The 21,435-nt window shown below is 56.7% G+C and overlaps 3 protein-coding genes across 5 annotated transcripts; all 3 read right to left on the minus strand.

Moving 5' to 3' along the window:
• Positions 1-3,299: 3,299 nt before the first annotated feature.
• On the minus strand, positions 3,300-6,532 carry MOSPD3 (motile sperm domain containing 3). Of its 2 annotated transcripts, XM_079945617.1 has the most exons (6): positions 6,312-6,532; positions 5,561-5,815; positions 5,284-5,359; positions 4,827-5,056; positions 3,608-3,772; positions 3,300-3,491 (listed from the first exon to the last, which is right to left on the minus strand). In XM_079945617.1, the coding sequence occupies exons 2-6, from the start codon at positions 5,763-5,765 to the stop codon at positions 3,460-3,462; spliced, it is 708 nt and encodes a 235-aa protein (XP_079801743.1). In that variant the 5' UTR covers positions 5,766-5,815; positions 6,312-6,532; the 3' UTR covers positions 3,300-3,459. The 2 variants fall into 2 exon arrangements, with proteins under 2 accessions (XP_079801743.1, XP_079801742.1); XM_079945616.1 differs by lacking the exon at positions 6,312-6,532 and having other exon boundaries at positions 5,561-6,003.
• A 1,351-nt stretch (positions 6,533-7,883) lies between these two features.
• PCOLCE (procollagen C-endopeptidase enhancer) lies at positions 7,884-13,048 on the minus strand. Of its 2 annotated transcripts, XM_079945614.1 has the most exons (10): positions 12,874-13,048; positions 11,919-12,027; positions 11,226-11,484; positions 10,953-11,027; positions 10,163-10,287; positions 9,476-9,612; positions 8,905-9,131; positions 8,564-8,641; positions 8,259-8,429; positions 7,884-8,117 (listed from the first exon to the last, which is right to left on the minus strand). In XM_079945614.1, the coding sequence occupies exons 1-10, from the start codon at positions 12,969-12,971 to the stop codon at positions 7,954-7,956; spliced, it is 1,443 nt and encodes a 480-aa protein (XP_079801740.1). In that variant the 5' UTR covers positions 12,972-13,048; the 3' UTR covers positions 7,884-7,953. The 2 variants fall into 2 exon arrangements, with proteins under 2 accessions (XP_079801740.1, XP_079801741.1); XM_079945615.1 differs by lacking the exon at positions 10,953-11,027 and having other exon boundaries at positions 12,874-13,045.
• Positions 13,049-13,959: 911 nt separating this feature from the next.
• On the minus strand, positions 13,960-21,278 carry FBXO24 (F-box protein 24; the record flags this gene model as incomplete). Its single annotated transcript, XM_079945488.1, has 10 exons — positions 13,960-14,615; positions 14,944-15,114; positions 17,130-17,261; positions 17,527-17,579; positions 17,915-18,073; positions 18,505-18,739; positions 18,978-19,207; positions 20,159-20,342; positions 20,440-20,538; positions 21,240-21,278. Coding segments are annotated over 10 exons (1,668 nt in total), but the record flags the coding sequence as incomplete, so codon positions are not given.
• Positions 21,279-21,435: the final 157 nt, after the last annotated feature.

The raw sequence follows: 21,435 nt of genomic DNA on the forward strand, positions 1-21,435 counted from the left end.
ACATCCTAATACCCAGAATCTGTGAATGAACGTTACCTTACACGACAAAAAGGGCTTTGCAGAGGTGATTAAGTCAGGGATCTTGAGATGGGGAGTGTTTGGGGCTGAATTGTTTCCCCCCAAGTTCATATGTTGAAACCCTAACCTCTAGTACCTCAGAATGTTTTTGTGTTTGGAGATAGGGCCTCTAAAAAGGTGATTAAAGGACTTCCCTGGTGGCTCAGCGGCTGCCGATGCAGGGGACACGGGTTCAAGCCCTGGTCCAGGAAGATCGCACGTGCTGCGGAGCAACTAAGCCTGTGCGCCACAACTACTTAGCCTGTGCTCTAGAGCCTGCAAGCCACAACTACTGAGCCCACGCACCACAACTACTGAAGCCCTTGTGCTCTAGGGCCTGCGTGCCACAACTACTGAGCCCGCATGCTGCAACTGCTGAAGTCTGCACGCCTAGAGCCTGTGCTCCGCAGCAAGAGAAGCCACCGCAATGAGAAGCCCGCACTCCGCAACGAAGAGTAGCCCCCGCTTGCCGCAACTAGAGAAAGCCCACGCGCAGCAACAAAGACCCAACGCAGCCAAAATTAAAAAAAAGAAGTGATTAAGTTAAAATGAGGCCATCAGAATGGGCCTAATCCAATCTGACTGACATCCTTATAAGAAGAGGAAATTGGATGCACGGAGAGACACCAAGGATGTGCGTGCACAGGAGAAAGACCATGTGAGGACAGAGTGAGAAGGGTGCCACCTGCAAGTCAAGGAGAGTGGCTTCAGGAAAAACCAAACCTGTCGGCGGCTTGTCTTGGACACTAGCCTCCAGAACTGTGATCAAATAAATTTCTGGGTTTTTTTTGTTGTTTTTTTTTTTACCGTACGCGGGCCTCTCGCTGTTGTGGCCTCTCCCTTTGCGGAGCACAGGCTCTGGACGCACAGGCTCAGCGGCCATGGCTCACGGGCCCAGCCGCTCCGCGGCATGTGGGATCCTCCCGGTCCGGGGCACGAACCCGTGTCCCCTGCATCGGCAGGCGGACTCTCAACCACTGCGTCACCAGGGAAGCCCTAATTTCTGTTTTTTAAGCCACCAAGTCTGTGGCAGCCTTAGCAAAGTGACACAGGGTGATTATGCTGGGGGTGGGGGTGGGGGACGTAATCACCAGGGTCCTTATTTTTATTATTTATTTATTTATTTTGGGTTGCGTTGGGTCTTCGTTGCTGCGCACAGGCTTTCTCTAGTTGCGGCGAGCAGGGGCTACTCTTTGTTGCGGTGCGTGGACTCCTCATTGCGGTGGCTTCTCTTTGTTGTGGAGCACGGGCTCTAGGCGCATGGGCTCCAGTAGTTGTGGCACGTGGGCTCAGTTGTTGTGGCGCACGGGCTTACTTGCTCCACGGCATGTGAGATCTTCCCGAACCAGGGCTCGAACCCATGTCCACTGCATTGGCAGGCGGATGCTTAACCACTGCGCCACCAGGGAAGTCCTCAGGGTCCTTATTAAAGGAGGCAGGAGGATCAGAGATAGACAAAGGAGATGTGACAACAGAAGCAAAGGGTTAGAGTCAGAGATTTGAAGATGCTACACTCCTGGCTTTTTTTTTTTTTTTTTTTTTAGTGACTTAAAACAGTGATCATTTGTTATTTCCACTCTTTGGCTTTAAAGATAGAGGAAGGGGTCACCACCCAAGGAGTGCAGATGGCCTCTAGAAACTCGAAAAGTCAAGGGAACATCCTCCCCAGGTGCCTCCAGGAACCAGCCCTGCTGACACCTTGATTTCATCCCCAGAAGACTCATTTTGGAGTTCGGACCCCCAAAACCATAAGAGAATTAATTTATGTTGTTTTAAGCCACTAGTTTGTGATAACCTGTTATAGCAGCCACAGGAAACTAACACCCACCCACTCCAATTACTGCCAGCTCAGTATTGTTTTCTAAGAAATTTACTTAAAATAATGTCTGTGGGGCTTCCCTGGTGGCGCAGTGGTTGAGAGTCCGCCTCCCGATGCAGGGGACACGAGTTCGTGCCCCGGTCCAGGAAGATGCCACATGCCGCAGAGCAGCTGGGCCCGTGAGCCATGGCCGCTGAGCCTGCGCGTCCGGAGCCTGTGCTCCGCAACGGGAGAGGCCACAACAGTGAGAGGCCCGCGTACTGGAAAAAAAAAAAAAAAATGTCTGTGACCCAAGCCCCTCCCACCCCTATAGCTGCCCTTCATAGCTTTGTCTCAGAAAGCCTCCTGATCCCGCTGGCAGCAAGGCCGTTTCCTAGCAGATATCCACAAGATCATTAATGTGCGATACTTCAGATGCCTTTTGGGGTCCTGGGCACAGACAGTCCAGTGTGGATGGTTTTGTGAGGGGTTTGCTGGACCGCGGGGAGAGCCCTCACATCCTAGACACAGGCTGCCATTCTCTGCACAGGATCAGGCTCACATGTCACCGGGGCCAGTTCTGGGTGTGGGAAGGGCAAGGTCCCCAGGGCAGAGGGGCAGGTCCCAAGGCCCCCAAAGTAAAGCTGGAACAACTGATAACCTTCCAGCAGCATAACAGACTGAGTCTGTCTTAACGTTATCTTGCTAATTCTTGTTCCCAATCAACAAACTTCCAGTGTCTTTGGCTTCCCTTCTTCCTTTCCTCCCCTCTCGCCTTACATCTGAAGGAGGGCTGGAAGCCTGCCTTTCAAGGAGTCCGTTCTTTTCCTTTGCCCTAACTTCTCCTGCCTGGTTAGGCTGAGGTTATGGCAGGCAGTGCCATCTGTCCCCATCTTGTCAGAGACCTTGGTGTTTCTGACCCACAGGGGTTGAGGTCAAAGGAAGAGACAAAATAAAAGCAGGTAAAGGGACAGAAAGGCAGAAGAGGATTCTGGGGGTGGGGGTGGGGGGGAAGCCCCCAGGCAACCCTGGCAAGAGGCTCTGATGGCTCAAGATGGCGGGACCTGAGTTCTCTAGCAGGTGGGAGTAGGTGGTATCAGGGTTTGTTTCTTTTTAGTTTAAGGCATGTTGGCTTAGGGGCAGGATCCTATCCCGAGGATAGGGCTAAGGGGGATCTTAAGAATCAACTTTCCCAATTCCCTCATTTTAGAGGCAGAAACTGAAGCTCAGAGAAATTCAATGACTTGCTCAAGGTCACACAGTTTTTTTCGGGGCAGAACCAAGCCTAAGACTCTGATCTTCTAAATCCTCACTGGGTCTCTTCGCTCCCTGATGCTCGAGGTCCCCTGGGAGTAGGAGGAACTGGAGGAGAGAAGTGGGAAGAAAGGGGTATGTTCCTTACATTTCTCAGTTCAATTTTACAAATTTATTTTATTCAGCTTGGAAAATGAATACAAACCCCTGGGTTTTGGGGGGAAGGGGACGGGCAGGAAGAAGGAAGTAGGAGTTGAGGCAAGGTTATGAGCATCACAGTGAATGTCTCACGTCCACGTCCAGGTCCACGTCCCTGCCTGGGGAGGGGGCGTGGAGGTTGAGCAGGGAGCTCAGGTCCGGAGGAACACCATGGTCAGGAGGCCTGGAGAGGGGAGGAAGAGCAAGGTCCTATGTGTAGCCCGCCAGCTCTGTACGCCCTCTTTCCAGCCCCCGCTCTCCTCTCTCTGGGCCCGGATCCCCTACCACCACCGTGCTCACCCAAGACGTAGGCTGCCACCAACTTCTGTCCCAGGGAGACGTGAAGGATTTGGGGCAGCTGGCTGCCAAGTTCATCCTGGAGTGGCAGCAGCAGGAAGGCCACAGAGACTGTGCCCATCAGCAAGAAGAGGAGGAAGGAGCTGGTGGCCAGGTGCGGGAGGGGGTCTGGGAAACAAGGCCCATCAGGATCTCTAGCCTCCACTCCTGCCCAGCCCAACACCCTTCAGGGAGGAGGCTGAAGATGGAAGGTGTACCCACTTTCTGTTGGACATTGGAAGTGTTCTCTCCTCCCTGGAGCCTTCGTTCCCAAAGCCTCAGGAAACCCTCTCCCCTCTGGTCCCTCATCATTCGTTTTCTCTCAACTCTGCCTTGATTACAGGCTCCTGTGTCTCTGTGTGCCAGGCAGGGACCTCTGTCTCCCACAACTTGGTACATAATTGCTCAACCCGGTTTCTTATTATTTATTTATTTTTTATAAATGTATTTATTTATTTTTGGCTGCGTCAGGTCTTTGTTGCTGCGTGAGGGATTTCTCTAGTTGCGGTGAGTGGGGGCTACTCATTGCGGTGGCTTCTCTTGTTACGAAGCACGGACTCTAGGTGCGCGCGCTTCAGTAGTTGTGGCACGTGGGCTCAGTAGCTGTGGTTCCGGGCTCTAGAGCACAGGCTCAGTAGTTGTGGCGCACAGGCTTAGTTGCTCCGTGGCGTGTGGGAATCTCCCCAGATAAGGGATCGAACCCGTGGCCCCTGCATTGGTAGGCGGATTCTCAACCACTGCCACCAGGGAAGCCCCCGGTTTCTTACTGAACTGAACTGAGCTGACACATGATGGGAAGTACTGAAGTCAGAGCTAAAGGAAGAATTTTTCTCTTTAAGTGGAGGCCAGAAACCAAGGAAACTGCAAAGTCTGCTTTTTCCCTAACCTGATATAAAATCTCAATTTCTAGAAATGTTTCCACCAAAAAGCAGAAAACTGAAACGGAAGGGAATTCCCTGGCGGTCCAGTGGTTAGGACTCCACTCTTTCACTGCCAGGACCCTGGATTTGATCCCTGGTTGGGGAACTAAGATCCCGCAAGCCACCAGGCACAGCCAAAAGAAAAAAAAAAAAAAAAAAGTACTGAACCGGAAGACCTCTTCAACTCCAACTGAGCTCATCTCTAGGGTCATGCTAGGTCCTTCCTCCTTACAGAACTCAAGAATTCCCATCCCTAAACTCACTCTCTGGGAAGTGCTGAGCCGTGGGTGGTGCTGTCCAGGAAGGAGGCTCTGGGTGCGGCGTTGGGTCAGGCTGTCCCTGAAGCTCAAGGGGGTACGCTGGGGCCCTCAGAACCGAGGTGATGTCCTTGCGCCCCACCACTCGGCCGTCTGTTCCCTCCTCAGACAGCTCAATGCGGAAGCGGTCCTGGACGTCATAGTGGCTGGGATTGGGGGCCACGTGGCGAATCACACTGGTCCCAAGAAAGGAGAGCGGCCCATTGAAGGGCAGTGAGAGGCAGTGATCCAAGAGGATCCAGGCCCCACCCTCCCAGGAAAATTTCCCTTAGGGACACAGACAGAGGGTGGGGTAAACAGGTGGAAGAGGACCTGGTCTGAGGCTTAAGCCACGGCACAGTAAATCAGAGAAAGGTGGCAGCGACCCCTGGCTTCCATCAGCCTCCCCACCCTCTCAACTCACATGTCAATGCAGGACTGAGGCTTCACATATCCTTCCGCGTCAAACACTGTGTATTTGGCAGGTGCTGTGCACAGGACTGAGGGGAAAAGGCACACAGACAGAGACCGACTATTGCCTCAGACAACCTGCACAAGCCCCGCCCATGGAGTCCCCCCCTGCCTTCTACCCCAGGGCTGGACATCCGACCGTACTCATCTGACTGCTCCAGCCCACCCAGCTCCCCAGTGTTCTACCGCCAGCCCCCAGATCCCTAGCACGAAGCGCCCATCCCCATCACCTCGGAAGCGAAGCGCTGCTCCCGTGGGGTTATAGAGGGTCAGCAGCTGCCGAGATCCACTCCGCTGGTCCGCCCTGAATACTAGATCCGGGGGAAAGACGAGGACCGGGACAACAGGTCCCGAGGGAGGAGGGGCGCCCCGGGACCCCCGCCCAGGAGCCCCCGGACCCACCAGCTCCTGGTCCTGGGGCGCCCCACGGCGCATGCAAGCTCTGGGCGGTGGAACATCCGAGGGCAGAGCTCAGGGGACAGGGCCTGGAGTATAAAGCCGAGGGGCGAGAGGGGCGAAAGGGAACGGGATGAGATCGTAGGGCAGGGCCTGGACTGATGCCGCCGCCGCCTCGGAATCCCCCTAGATGAGGGCCCCGCAGGCCAGGCCCAGGCCCCCCAAACCCTTCCTCTCCACAGCTGTGCCTCAGGTCCCTTTAGGCCCCGCCCCCAAGCCCTACCTCGAGGGTCACGCCCACCCCGTAAACCCAGCCCCTCCCGGCTCCCAGCCCTGGCCCTAGTCTTCAGCCCCAGTTCCCGATCTCCATAAGCCCCGCCCCTCCCCGCCCCTTCCGGGCCTCCCAGGGCACCCGCCCCTCTCTTCGGCCCAATTCCGCTGGCCTCCGCGACCTCTTCCGGAGTTGCCCTTTCCGTCTCCTGCTCTCCCGAGACCTGTATCTGTGCCTCCGATCCCCCCCTGAGTTCGGGCCCGCGCTTCTTCGGGCTTCCGCCTCCGAACGGCCGCTCACGCTATGAAGCTCACCTCTGGTCACAGCACCTGCCAATCAACCTGTGGCCGGACCAGGGCTGCCATCTTCCCGGCAGACCGTTTCTGCTCTTCCGCCGTACGACCTCTGTCATTGGCCAGGGCGGCCTCGTTTCAGCTCTAAGTATACACCGATTGGTGCACCTAAAGAGGTGATTGGCTTGATCCCAGTGACGTAAAACTTTACGAGCGTCTCTGGCTAGAACGCTAATCCTGGAATAAGTCGGGCGGCGAGGTCGGGGGGAGGGGCCCGGGCTAGGATGGGAGTCAGGCTTTGTTCCTTCCTCCCCATCACTAGAATCACATCCCACAAGGGAGCCCTCTTTCTCCACTTCAGTCCCAGGTTCTCCTAGACGCTTCCAAAGCAACGAAAGCCGTTTTCTGTAGTACGAGTTGGCGGTTGCTCCCAGTTGGACTCGGTTCGTAGCCCAGGGCACTTCTCTTGATTCCTTCCTGCACGGAACTCATATTTGAAATCACTCATATTTGCAGAGGGAATTAGTATTCAGAATCTTCAGCTCCCCTTACAGACGAGGAAACAGCCTCGACAAGGTGAGGAATCTTACGCATTTGGTTAGCAGCGGAGCAAAACAAAGTTACCCGAAAGCCTTCTCTAAGCACCCTATCAAATGTAGAATCTCCCTTTGCCTGTCCTCTTATCATGCTTTTGTTTTCTTCAGAGCACTCCTAGAGCTACTTGACATCATGTTTATTTTAGTTTATCTCTGCTCTGGTAGAATTTACTCTCCTGTCCACAAGAGCAGCGACTTAGTTTTGTTGTATTTTCAGCACCGAAAACAGTGCCTGCCATTTGGAATGCACAAATGAATGGGTGACTAGGATGAACTTCTGAGCTGAGATCTCACTGAAGTTAGGAAGTGAGCCAGGAGATGTCTGTGGTAGAGAATTCCGGATAGAGGGAACAGCAAAGGCAAAGCCCGGAAGCAGGTGTGTACTAGAAATGGCCAAGGAGCCAGTGTGATGGAAGAGATTGTAAGGGAGACAATATTCAGAGATGAGATGAGGTGGGAGGGAGGACACAGATCACCTAGAGCCTTAGAGCCCACAGTAGGACTTTGGATTTTATGCTGAGACTGATGGGAAACTATGGAAGAGTTGTTTTAATTCCTTTTTTTTTTTTTTTTTCTTTTTGGCTGCCCCAGGCAGCTTGCAGGATCTTAGTTCCCCAACCAGGGATTGAATCCCAGCCTTCAGCAGGGAAAGTGCTGGACTGCCAGGGAATTCCCTTAATTTCTTTTTTTTTTAAACAGCTTTATTGAGATATCTTTGACATATAAAAATTGTATATACTTAAGGTGTACAACTTGGTGTTTTGATATCTGTAGACATTGTGAAAAGATCAGCACAATCAAGCTAATTTACATATCCATCACCTCCACGTAGTGAGCATTTTCTGTGGGTGTTGAGCATACGGGAGAATTTTGAGCAAAGGGGTGACAAGATTTGACTTACATTCTTCTGTATAGTAACTGTTGAGTTTAATGAATGAATGAAAACAAATCCCCAGAGGAGCACCAAAACCATACAAATGGACATGTGACCCCTTCCTCAAGTCTAGAAACATTTATTTGGATAAGAAAGGGGTCCCTAGGGCCAGGGTCCGGAGGCTGGCCTAGGCTCAGGCTTGGGATCCAGCAGCCTGAACAGGCTTGGAAGGGCACCTCTTGCTGAGGTTGGTGAGGATCTGGTGCTGGGTGGGCCGGTAGAGAACCACGAAGCTCTCTGGAGGAAGGATCGGACCTCTGTTTTCTGCCACCTGGCCCATCAGCAGATAACTGATTCCTAGGGAAGAGGAGGAAGGGATTGAGAGTTTGTGTAACTGAGACCTTATAGATGTACCCCCTCGTCCCAGTCCCTCAGATTCTGCCTCCATCATTTTCATGAGGCTAAGTCCCCCTCTACATTTTCCCACATCTCCGTTACCTTTCTTCATGGGGGGGCACTGCTTGCAGGGCACATAGAACTTCAGGGAGGTGTCAGTGGGGGGAGAGGGCAGGTCCAGGCCTCCGGTTTTGTAAACACCAGTGAGACTGACAGTGACTGTGAGGCCCTCCCCTGGGCCCCGAACCATGGACTTCATCATTCCCGTCACCACTGTGGGAGAGAGAGGGAGAGGTGAGGAGACAGGAGGCCAGGGCAGGGCTGGAACCAGAAGGAGGGGGGCTTTGGGGACAGGAGGGGAGGTTAGAGGAGCTGGAAGGGCAGAGCTGGGGGATGGGGCTGCTTACCCAGGTCGCTGTTACAGAAGTGGCTCTGCAAGGTGCCTGCCCGCCGGCACTGTTTTGGGCAGGAGACACTGGGTGCATCTGGTGGGGGGGGGGAAGGGGGGCACTGTTTGTGGAGGGTAACCGACCCAGGAGGTAGGAAGGACCACTTTCCCCACAAAAGCCTCATTGCTTTGAACTTGTTCAGAGCTCTATCCAGCTTCGTGTCCCAGCACCCAGTACCAGCCATTAGCACGGAGGCGGCACCCATGGGTGCTGTATTGAATGAATGAATGAGCGCAGGAAGGAACTCAGATACAACTCCCTCCAGCCTGCGGCCGCTTCCTCTGCCTTCCCAGACTCACCGGGGCCCACCGGAGTTGCCTCTGCCTTAGGCGCGGCCTTCGGTTTCTCCTCAGGTGGGACTTCGGGCTTGACTTTGGGCCCGACTCCGGGCTTGGGGCCCGGGCCTGGCCCTCCTTCGGTGGCGCCCCGCGGCAGGGTCCTGTAGGAGGCCGAGAAGCCGTCGGCCGTGACGCTGAGGTCCGAGACGAACTGGACGAGGAGCTCGTTCCCTTCGGAGGAGATGGGACTGCGGGCGCGGGGCATTGGGGGAGGTGTCAGGTGGGCAGCGCATCCTGCCCCCTACCCAGGCCGGCGGCCTTTTCACCTCTGCCCCTCGGTTGTCTGCGTTAGCTTCCCGATTTCGCAAGCCCCTCTCGCCTCTCCATCCACGGACCCCAGGCCTGGCGTCAAGCCTCGTCTTCTGCCTGGGCCGCTACCCGCTCCGCCCACCCGTTTGGGGCCGGCAGGTTCGCCTCCTGCGGCTTCAGCTCAGCCCCGCCCCTCCCACCAGCAGCGCTGTCCCCCCGCTCCCGCACCCGGCGCGGCGGAGACTCCCGGACGCCGTCACCCACCCAGGTGCCGCCCCCTCACCCCGGGGCTGTGTCGCCGCAGAACTTCCCCAGCCGCTTGGCGTCGTCGCTCACGGCGCCGTTGAACACGCTGACCGAATCGTAGCGGCAGTAGGAGTCGGGCTCCAGGTCAAACTTCCCGAAGGTCAGTGAGATCACCTGGCGGCGGGGCAGAGGCGGAGGCTGCGCGGTGGGACCCCGGGCAGCCGAGGGAGCGGAGCTCTCACCTCTCACCTCCTCCGCCCGGCCGCCGCCTCCGGGACGCTCGCCGCGGCCTCCTCGCTCACCTCCCGCGTGCCCTCCAGCCCCCCTCTTAATGCATTCACACCACAGCTCGGAGGAACACACACATCCACGGGGGCCCTGCAGTGGCCTCGGTCGCCGTAGTCCGCAAGGTCAAGTCCTGGCTCATTCTCAAGGAACAGACCCAGAATCCACCTCCACCACCACTACACACACACCCACACCCCCCACACACACGCACAAATCAGTTTATATATCAGCATCGGGTACCTCGCTCTCGTAAGATTCGTCACAGTCGTAATTTGACATTTTTTGTTTGGGTGCAAGCAGGTCTGGGTCTGTTTTTGCTGCCCACCATGCAAGCTCAGTGCTCGGGACATTGTAGATGTTCAATAAATCTTTGCAGGCTGCATACTGGAGGACGCCGCCTGGGTCCCCGAGGGCAGCCCGGGCAGGGGGTCAGTACCTGGTCCGGGGGCGCGATGATGTGCCAGGAACAGCTGATGCCCGGGGGGTAATCGGACTCGGGCCAGTTGGGCGTGGTCAGGGTTCCCTGGGCCTTCTCCAGCCGCCCCCCGCAAAATTGGTGCTCTGGGGAGGGGAGAGAGGAGTGGGGGTGGGGGGCGGTGGAGACCCTCGGTCAGCTGGAGGAGAACTCTAGGCTGGGAGCCCGTGCAGAAAGCTCAGATGTCTGGGTCTCGGGATGATGGGGCGAGAAGAGAGGGAGGAAGAAGGGGGGTAGGTTAGCAGAGATGGGGCTCGGAGGAGCGGGGCTCCGGGAGGTCTTGGACCGCGGGGGGGGTAAGTCTTGGACCGCCGGGCACCCAGGCGGGCGGTGGTAGGGGGAGGAGGAATTGACTGGACACGCTCCCTTCTTGCCCCTCCCCCTGACCCGAGGCCACATCGCGAAGCCACATCGCGAAGCCACATCGCGAGGCCACATCGCTCCTCTTCCCCTGGAAGATCCCATCTCCCCGGCCCGGCAGAAAAGTCCCCGTCGCAGCTGGAGAGTCCCCATGTTGTGAAGGTGCCCTCAAATTGGGGCACAGCCCCGAGGCTCCTTTGGGGAGGTCCCTCCTTAAACATTTTAGGGGAGACTTCTGCCGCCAGGAGGAGGTGATGGGACCGCAATCGGGAGCCCCCGGGCTGGGTGTAGGGGGCTCCGGGTCGGGGGAACCTAGTCCCCCAGCCCGGGGGTGCCCCCTCGCGCCCGCCTGAGGGAGCCCGATTGCGGACGGGGGCGGGCAGTTACTCACCGTCCCAGTAACCCCAGGCCGCCCATTCCACCCGCGGGTCGGTGACCCATTTCCGCCTCGCGCCTGGGCGGGGGCCTGGAAGAGGGGGGGGTGGGAGCGGGAAGGAGGGGAGAGAAGACGGGGAGGAGGGACTGAAGGGGCGGTTAGTGAGGAAAAAGGGTAAGGGAGATAATGGGGGTCCCAGGCTCTTGGGGTGGAGGTTAAGGCTGGGGTGGGGCCTGCGCCGGGGGCGGGGCCAGGAGAGGGGGACAGCGGAGGTGAGGGAGGTCTCACCAGTGCCTGAGGTGGCCCGCCCGCTGTACCAGAGCAGGAAGCCTCGTCCTCCCGTGCCCTCGTCCGATGTCATCCTCAGGGTCACCTGGTTGCCGGGGGCGACTAAGGGCGCTGGCCGGAAGGTCCCGCAGAAGCGTCCGAGCCGCTGGCCTGAGGTTCCAGGCCCGGCAAAGACCTCCAGAGCGTCATAACGGCAGGATGGGTGCAGCTCCAGGTCAAAGACTCGGAAGGAGAGGGACACAGTCTGGCCCTCAGGGACCTGATGGTGGGGACAGGGTCGGGGACCTGCAAAGTCAGGCCGGACACAACCAGGCAGAGGGGACTCTTTTTCCCCAAGCATTTCCTACAGAAACTGGGCCTGAAGCAGAGGGGACCCCATCAGGGTGCAGAGCAGAGGGCTTGTGGCTTGTGCAGGGGACAAGACCTGAGGTCTGTGGAGAGACCAGAGGGGATGGGGATGAAGGTGGGAATGGAGAAGCAGGCTCTGAGTTAAGGTGTGAGGATGCTTGCCACGTGTTACTGTGGGCACTGATGCTGTCAGTGACCAGAGGGGAGGGGGCTGGGACTTCCCCAGGGAGAAGCGGCGGTGCTTGCCAGGAGGGGGGTTCCCTTAGCAGTCTGGCCTCTGGCTGCCTGGACCCAGGCCTCGGGGAGACTTGGACAAGGGGACGGCGGCCAAAGGGGCCTTCTCACCGTTATCGTCCAGACGCACTCCTTATTGGCGGGGTAGAGGTTAGGGAAACCCTCGCTTGCCAGGTAACCCGACTCCCCAGTCACATCCCCTCCACACAGGAACACAGGTCTGCAGAACAGAAGAGAGGTCAGGCCTGAGTGGGGGAGTAGTGCAGGGACTGGGGTAGGGCAATGAGCATGGGGGCGCCAAGAAGGGCAGCCAGCGGGATGAGGAAGGGAGGCCCAAAGGATTCGAGGCGGCCTCAGCCAGCGGGGCTGGGACTGGGGTGGGAAATACTCCAGCAGGGAATCAGGAAAAAGTGGGACCAGCAACTTGGCTGTCCCTCCAGCCCCTCAGAGTTCCCACCCCCACCCCAGCAGGAATTCCCGGAATCCTCCTCGGCCCCCCTCCATCATTCCCCCCCCTCGCCCTGCCTGGCAGTCAGGGCCTGGAGCGGCCTAACTACTTCCAGATGTGGACACAGCCTCGAGGTGGGGGGGTGAGGGGGCGGGGAGATGAGGGAGAAGCAGCAGCCAGGGCCTTGCGCTCCCAACCTTTGCCCTGCTCCGGCTCCAGCTAACTACTGCGGTGACTGACTCCCACGTCTCCCACTTGCAGCCCCCTCTTCCCCCCACAGTCTCTGATTCCCTCCTGGAATCCAGATGTACAGCTACCAGGCAAGTTCAAGGTCTTGGTGCTCTCAGGTTCCATGGTGGGGCCAAGGGTCTGGATAGGTGGGGAGACTTAGAGGGCAGAGGACGGAGGGTGGAGGAGTGGGGAGCAGTGGTGACCGCAGGAGACAGTGGTCTTGCAGCAGGGAAGGAGGACTTGGGGGCCAGAGAAGGGTGAGGGCTGTGGGAGATCTGCGCGGGTGGTGTGTTAGCAAAAGAATCTACAAGCTCCACAGGCACAGCCCCCCAGGAATCAGGGATCTGAAGTTAACTCAAGCCATCTGGAAGGTGCCGAGAGACCTACCTGGTGTAGTTGGGGCTCTGGCCCTGGGTGAAAGGCAGCAGCAGAGCCCAGGCAGTGAGGAGGGGCCCCAAGAGGGAGGCTGTGGTAGTAGGCAGCATGGCCCGAGGGAGAGGCACTGGGGTCCTCAAGACAGAGGCAGCAGCTGAGTGTAGCAGCAGCAGCAGCGGCAGCGGCAGCAGCAGCAGCGGGGATAATCAGTGCCAGATGAGGCAGCCTTGGGCGTGTGGGCGTGGGGACTGGCCAGTGGGGCGGGCGGCGGGGAAGGCGGGACAGGGAGAGAAGAGCCGGGACAGTGGCGATTCCAGGGGCCTCTCTAGGTCCAGGACACATAAATACTGACCCAGTGTGGGAGCGGGGGTGGAGCAACGAAGGGCAGAGGGAGCATCAGACTCTCAGCATATTCCAGGCAGTCCAGTAACATCATCTGCAAGCCCACTCTGTCCAGTGCCCGAGCATCCTTCCAACACAGCCTCGGGTCCTTCCTGAGGACTCTCCAGCCCACCTGTGATCCTCCCCATTCCTGCTTCCTCAGCACCCAGAGGAAGTCCTTCCCTGGACTCCCAACCTCTAATCACTTACCCACTTCCTGACCACCCCCTGCTCCAGTTTATTTTCCACTTCAAATGTCTACTGTCCTCTCCATACCGGGGCCAGACTAGGCCACGGAGGAAGAATTCTGCTCACCCATCTTCTCTCCCAAATATTTGGAGGTATGGGTGGGGGCAGGGAGGCATGCTCTGTGGGTAAAGGGAGTGTCTTCCTTATTGAGGAAGAGGAGGATGGAGTAGAAAGTAAGGGAAAGGACATGTGAGATCAGATCTGGAAGGGAAACAGGAGGAGGAGAGCGGGGGTTGGGGGGTTGGGGGGGGGGTTGGCTTCACAGGGATGAAGGGAAATGGGTAGGAAGCTTCCTGAACTCAGAGGAAGCGCCTTTCTCAGCCTGATGGACGGAGGATCCAAGTGACGGAACCAAGTAGGCATCGGGTCTTGGCGTTGGAGGGAAAAGGAAGCTGAAGGATCCAGGTGCTGTCAGCTCTGCAGCAACTGACAGCCTGAGCTGCGTCCACTCTGCCTGCCCACCCCTCCCCCCGCACCCCGCCCCACGTTCCTCCCAGGCCCCAGGGTTACAAACCGGGCCTCAATCAGCCTTTTATTCTATTTGTCCATCAAATCTTTTGTCCATGTCAGGTTGGGGGCCCCTCCTGGGCAGCTCCCTGAACATTTTACAAAACAGTCCCACCCTGACATGTCTAGCAGGCCCTAGCCCACTGCATCCCCCTCCCCACGCGCAGCATTCATTGCTGTCATTCCACCTCTCCTTAGCCCCTGGCCCAGGGCCAGACCCTCCCTCCAGGGGTGAGACCAGGAGAGGGGGGTCAGCTGTCAGGGGTTGGGGGGCCTTGGCCAACCCCTCCAAAAGCCCTCTGCAGCATGTCCAGGGTCTCCCAGAAGAAATCCTCCTGTGTAGCCATCAAGGGCATCCAGCCCACGATCACCTTCGTCGTTTCCATGCATTCCTGCAATGTGGGGCAACTGTGGATCTGGCCGAGGTACGGCTCACAGGCCTGCGCCGCCACCCCCTCAGGGTCCTGGGCTGCTTCGGCCCCCAGGCTGGGCTTGGGGGTCCCCGCCACCCTGCTGGCTGGTAGGTCCCGGTAGGCGGGATGGTGCTCGATGTCATGGCCGGACAGCACGTAGAGGCACTCTCTGGTGGGACAGAGGGAGCTGGCATACAAAGGGACCTTGGAGGAGAGACAGAGGGGGAGTGGCTGAGTGGGGCCCCGGGAAGGGGTTCCCAGGAAGCCCCAGCTGTTGTGCTTGTCCTGCTCAGACCAGCCCTGAGCCAGCAAGTGAGCTGGCTGGCTGAGCCCCAAGGTTGTGTGAGGTCGGAGCGGGCCAGCAGGGGCAGCTCAGGGAGAGAGCCAGGAGCCATGGTACGTGGCAGGAAAGGGCGGTGGGTGGTGCTGGAAGATGGGGTCCCTGGGTCCCTGTGGGAGCCCCAGCTACAGTCCTGTGGGCTCTACTGCTCTGGCCCTCCCTGGACGCCCGCTCCCTGGACCCTGCTCTGACCTTGATGTGGAGCTTAACGAAGGAGGCACTTCCCCTAGGCCAGCCTGGCAGGCGGCCTCTGGCCCCACATCCACAGCCCAGCAGCTCCTTGCTGAAGTCTGAGCGCTGGCTCAGCACCAGGGAGTGGTTGAGGCCACACCACAGGGCGACGGGACGCTGCAGATAACGTACCTGAGAACACAGGGCAGGGTCCCTAAGTGGGGAACACCAAGGCACCGTGGGGAGGGGCCGGGTTGGAGAAGGGTGACAGCTTCTCCTAGGGAAGCTAGGGGGAGGGAGGAGGTGGGCCCCAGAGTACCCTCCCCCTCCCCAACGAGGTCCGCCCTGCCGACTGCAGACTGGCAGCTATCACTCCTCCTTGGTTCTCCTGCAGCCCGTCTGACCACAGGGGCGCTAGCACGGCTGTTGGTTCCTCCTCTCGGTTCCCTGGAAAACAGGCCTCTTGCCTGAGGCCAGGGCCTGCTATCTGCTCCCTGGTCTCATCCCCCAGGCCTGGGCCTGTCCAGTCTCTCATTCTGCCTTCCAGCCTCGGGGGAGGAAGAGCCTTCCTCCCTGTCCCTGTGTAGTTCCAGGTTAGGCCCCTGGAAGGGCCTGCCTCCCACTGCGTCCTTCCTTCCGTCTCTAGCATTTTCAGTCTGTCATATCTTTATCTTTCAAAATGGCCACTCTTTTGGAAAAACATTTCCACCTGATTTCTGCTGCTTCCTACCTCTGTCTTTTAGGCAGTAGGACTGGCTACGTGATCAGTCTGAAGTGGACCACATTCTTGGTCTCACCACAGCCAGTCTCGCCTGAGACTCCCCACTCCCCACTACACTACGACTTCTCTCCAAAGGCACTGGACCTCCCAGCAGCCAAATCCCAGGGCCTCTCCTGCACGCTTGCTCCCGAGACTGTGAGCGCTTTACTTTTGAAGACATAGATAAGTAATTTCACGGCCATTACAGGAAAATTATAAAATACTGGCAAGCAAAAATTCATTTAAAAATCACTGGAAGCCCCACCACCCACTATTAACATCTTGCTGGACACTCTTCCTCACTGTTGCCTCAGCAAATATATACACGCAAGTTGTATATTTTTAAACCAAGATGGGACTGTGCTGTGTAAACGAATTTTTTTTTTTTTTCACTGAAAAATATGGTATAGCCATCCTTCCATGCCAGGCAGCATACGCCTTCACTATCACGGTCACCACCCCCTCCTGGGTGAAACTTTCTGTGCCCGTGGCCTGTGAGACGTGGCATTTGAGGGTGTGTCTCTCTCTCAGAGACAACTCTTTCAGTCCCTCCACCCACAATCATGGCGACCACCCAGCTTTGCCCCTCTGCCTCTACTTTTGTCATTTCAACCTTGTTCCAACTTGGAATCCAGCTAGACATTTCTACTTTAGTGTTTTACTCTCACTGCAGAAGAAGCCTAAATTCACATTCTCTCCTCAAACCAGCATTCCTCGCCCACTGGCATGTTTACCATGTCTATTGCCAGAGCCACCTTTGTCCTACCCCACTGTCCTCATATCTAGTCAGTTTCCAGAGACTGTTCGTTTTCTTTCACTACACCTCATGTCTCCATTCCTCTCTGTTCCCGCCGCCACTGTACCAGCCCCAGTCCCCTGTCTCAAATGCTGGTGTCATTCAGCAGCCTCCCGGTGGGCCTCTCACTGTGCCCTCTGGCCACGTGACCCGTTCTCCATCATCCAGGGGGTTGCCTTCTCCTGCTCCAGAACCTGCAACGGCTCTTTCCCAAATCGATACTTCTGTAGGCTCGCAAACACCTATACCACCTCGTAGCTACTGAGTTCCAAAACACACTCTGCTCTGGTCAGGCCGGGCCTTCCACCGTCCCAGGGATGTGCAAGCTTCGTCCCCATCCCCATTACATAGGATGCCTTTCCCTGTACCCACCCGAATCCTATCTAACCCACTAGGCCCTGCTTACATCTCACCTCTTGGAGTTACTTCGGCCCACCCAGGTCTCCCTGCTTCACTAAACTCCTACTGCACTTGTAGCATGAGCCACACAGAATGCACCTCGTGGTGCCAACCCCGGGTGTGCTACTGGTTGGCTTAACATCCTAGGGAGTAGAAAGTGGATTCTATGGAAAGTAGAGATGTGGAGAGATCCAGGGGTCAGGGAATTAGAGGAAGGGGGGCAAGATGAGAGTAGCTGGGAAGCAATCTCACCTGTGTGGGTTCCCCTCGGTCCATTTTGTCCCCGGTTCCCAGCTGCCCATATCTGTTACTTCCCTGCATAAAGATTCGGCCAAATTCATCCACCAGGCCAAGGTGATTGTAGCCAAGAGCACAGAATAGGACCTAGGAGGTAAGGTAGAAAGGAGAAGTGGGCCTTCAGTCGTCTCCAGGGGAACTCTGAGCTCCAGTATCTCACAACTGCTAACCTGCCACACACAGCTGATCGCTTTTGGTCTTGCCCTCTAGGTCACCCCTCTCCCTGGGTCCCTTGTCCCTCGCTGATCAATCATTTGATTCCTGCTCCTGTTTCAGACCTTCAGTACCTTGCGGGCCCCCTAAGGCCCCTCCCCCACTGGTCTGCCCCCAACCCCCCACCCCAGGATCCTACCTTGGCAGGCAGTGAGACCGGAAGTGGCATCTGCTGGTACGTGGGGTCAAAGGCTTCAAGGGTTCCAAAGAGATCACGATACACCCCTGGGGTATGCACCTCAAAATACACTCGCCCCTGGTCTGGGGGGTTTGGAGCCCTCAGCTCAGCAGCTCTGGGCACCCATTTCCTAGGGATCAGGCCCTACTTGGGATGAAAGATGTAAGATCTGGGGAGTCTCACACCCACTAGAAATGCACCAGCTATGATGTCTGGGAGCTTAAACACCTCTTTTGACTAGGATGCTCTACGGGTACCCCACAGAGCTGGAGTAAGGATAAGGGAGGGTTCTGTATCTGGAAGGTCTATCCAAGGCTGGGGTCTGGAGAAGAAGGGAGGTGGCTCTTACCCGTAATGTAGAGAGTACTTCCCTGGTTGGAAGCCATGCAGGCCACACACAGGTGAGGGAGGTCATGGGACACCTTCCTCAAGGTCAGCTGACCTGTATAGGAGTGTGGCTGGTCCAGCTGGGCTTCATTCACTACCAAAGAGTAGATCTTTCCTTCCTCTGGGGGAGGGGGCGGGGAGGCAGACAATTGTGTGGGGGAGGGGACCCTCCAATAACCACATTAACCTCCCAAGAGACTCCCTAAGCCATACAGCATGAGACATTTGCTGCCCTAGAGTGGGGCTGGAAGGAAAAGGGTAGAGATGAAATAAGGGGGCAGTGACCTCAAGTATCCCAGCCTCCAGCCTTCACCACCGAAAATCAACCAGGGGAGCTCTTCAGTGTGAGGGATGAGTACAGAGAAAACCGAGCAGTTGGATTTGGCGGAATCCAATTTGAGTGTTGGGAAGAATGATGTCTGGGGGTTCAGGGCCCTGCCTAGCATTAAGAAGTTCAGAAGCAGGGAATTCCCTGGCGGTCCAAAGCTTCCACTGCAGGGGTCCTGAAGAAGCTGCAGGAAACAGTTTGCAAACCACTGCTCTAAGCCTCACCTGTGAGGAGCAGCAGGGTCCGCTGGCTCTCCAGACCAACCAGCACCATCTGTTTGAAGCTCATGGCGCGGTGGAAGGTGATCTTGAAGACCCGCTGCCCGCTGGACTGCAGGTAGACCTCGACACAGTCACAGGACTGGCTGTGGGCTGTGTCCACCACTCCCGGCTGCTCCCGAGTGGCCAACACATAGAGGTATTTACGGTAAATTGTGTCACCTCTCGGGTCCGAGGCAAACTGTAGGAAAAGACAAAGGTGTCCGGGATCTCCAGCCTTGCAGTGGGATGAGGCTGGGGCAGCTGGATCCTGGGGTGGGAGATGAGATACTTGGGTCCAGGGCTGGGAAAGGCAAACTTGGTTTGCAGTTCCTGGTATCGGAGGGTGGCTGTCCTAAGGATGCCACCTCAGGACTGGTGTGGGCCCTGGGTTCCCGGAAAACAGGTGGGGTCTCAGCTGCTGGGGTCCTGGTACTCACATCCTTGGCTCCGTGACACAACACAACATAGCAGCAGGCCCGCTTCTGGCCAAGGGTGGAGGAGACCAGGGCATTTTTCAGGAAGAAGATGGTCCCCATGTAATCAAGAATGAAGATGTGGTCCTTGGTGGGCAAGAAGCGGCGGTAGCCATGGGCCAGCACAGGGGCTACACTCTTGCTGAGACAGCGGCGGCGGCCCCCAAATGCCTGGAAATACAGGCCCTTCGTGTCTGCAGAAGGGAAGGAGAGGGAGGTTTAAGGGGTCGGGGAGGCACAAGGGAGATGAAACAGAGCTTGGGAAAGCTAGATTTCTCAATGGATGGGTGTTTAGCTCCTCTCCATCCCCAGGCCTGGGGAAAGACCTCTTCCAAAGGGCACGTGGAAAGCTCAGAAGATATCTGAAATTATGCCCCATGTCTGAACTAAAGTTCTCTGCCCCACCTCAGCCCAGGGCCACACACATGCTTCTAAGTGAGCACTTCTTTGGTCCAAACTCGCATCAGAGACATCAAAGGAAATATAAGAATGCATAGAAAAGCAGAAAGAGGTGTGAAAAGGAATGACTGGGAAAGGCCAGTAACCCTTCCACACCCCTAGCTCTGGATCTGCTATCTGCATCTCCCTTCATCTCCGTTGTGTGAGACGAAGTTATTGGATAGGGGCTCCCTGGGAAGGGAGGGGACTAGAGCATATTTCTCAACCTGGGGGTGATTTTTGTCCCTCGGGGGACATTGGCTGTCAGAACTGGGGGAGGTGCTACTGGCGTCTAGTGGGTAGAGGCCAGGGATGTTGCTAAACATCCTACCATGCAAAGGACAGCACCTGACCCCTGCAAAGAATTATTTGGCTCAAAGTTTTAATAGTGACAAGGTTGAAAAATCCTGGTTTAGAGGAGGGAAAACTCCAGGTTTTGGGAGAGGAGGATGTCTCAAGGTAAGATATGGAAGAGCTTGAATATGGTGGGCAACTTGGCAGGGATGCTAGGAATGGGGGCTCTGGGTGACAATGTCTGTCCGAGAGCAGCTTTAGAGACTTGGAGTAAGTCCTTGTTGGAGTATGTTTAAATCTAACAAGTTTCTTCCAGAGAAAGGGGCCCATTAGGCAATTTTATGGAGTAGGAGGGATCCCAGAATACGGTAGGACAGAAGCAGAGAGAACTAGAGGTTCCCGGGAAGGTGTACAGTTCAGAATCGCAGCTCTCTTCCAGGGCTGGACCCCAGAGCCCTGCTCTCGAAGTCGAGGACTGAGCCGGTGACAGATGCGTTTCCACACGCCCTCAGAGTCGCACACTTCGTGGAAGTAGTGGCAGGTCTGACCTAGAGAGACCACATCTCTGACTGGGAGGAATGAAATGATGTGCTCCACCTGTGGGGGCAGGAGGGGGAAAGCAGGGGTCACGGAGGCCCCTCAGCAGCCCCCAGTCCTTTATTCTCAGCACCAACCCGCCCCCCCAAGGACTCACCAGCTCTGGGGGGAACAACTGAATAGATATAGGGTTTCCTCTCCCCTTCTTCTCTTCACCCCCAGGCTCTGGGCCACATGAAGCGCAGCTCCGCTTCACCTACCCAAGGAGAAGAGGGTGCACAGGGGTTCCATGAGGGTCATGCCTCTTCCTTCTGTTAACTACTTATTAACCACTACCTTGGGGGCTCTGGGCTGTCAAATCCTCCCATCTTTCTCTCTAGGTCCGTGGGTTTACCCTTCCCTGTCTGCCTTGTTCCCTGTCCAACTTCTCCACATAACCCCTCCCCTGATCTCTGGCTGCCATCTTGCGGCCTTTGCTTCGCCCCCTGCCCCCTCACCCTGAGCCCCACCTCCGGTCTGCAGAGCCCGGTGACTTTTTGCAGCTTTCGTTTCTGGCTTCTCCTCACCATCCTGACTGCCCCCTCACTGCTCCTGCCCTCAAATCTCTGGGCCCCTTGGCCCCTTGTACTCAGCTCCCTGGCCTTTGTCCCTGCTGCCTTTCCCACACCATGCCCCCCGCCTGGGCTTGGGGAACCTCTGGGGCCGCTTTGCCTCCTAGGCCCCTCCCCTATGTAGTCCGGGTCAGACAAACCTCTCTGTGACCTCACCACCCAGCCACTGTGACCTATTTCCCCCAACCTTGCCCGGGATTTTCTCTCTTAGCTCCTTGGTTCTAGCCCAGTTCTAGCCACCCAGTGGCTCATGGGATATGCACAGGACAGGAGCAATAACGTGTGAACTACTGGTAGACGAGGCCTTTACTTTCAGGGAGTAGTAGGAGGTTTTTCCACTTGATACCCTTTTAGCACTAAGTGTAGAGAGACACTGGTGAATTCTTCACATCTCCGCAGTCCAGAGCCTCCAGGGAATTTGTAGCTCAAGGATATAAACTAAAAAAAAAAAGGTATAAACTCAGTTTGGCAGGTGAGGGGGCAAGGTGACCCTGCTAATTAGACCATCTATCTCATGAAAGCAGGCATCACATGAAAGTGGG

The sequence above is a fragment of the Stenella coeruleoalba genome (assembly GCF_951394435.1).
Source record: "Stenella coeruleoalba genome assembly, chromosome: 15".
NCBI lineage: Eukaryota > Metazoa > Chordata > Mammalia > Artiodactyla > Delphinidae > Stenella > Stenella coeruleoalba.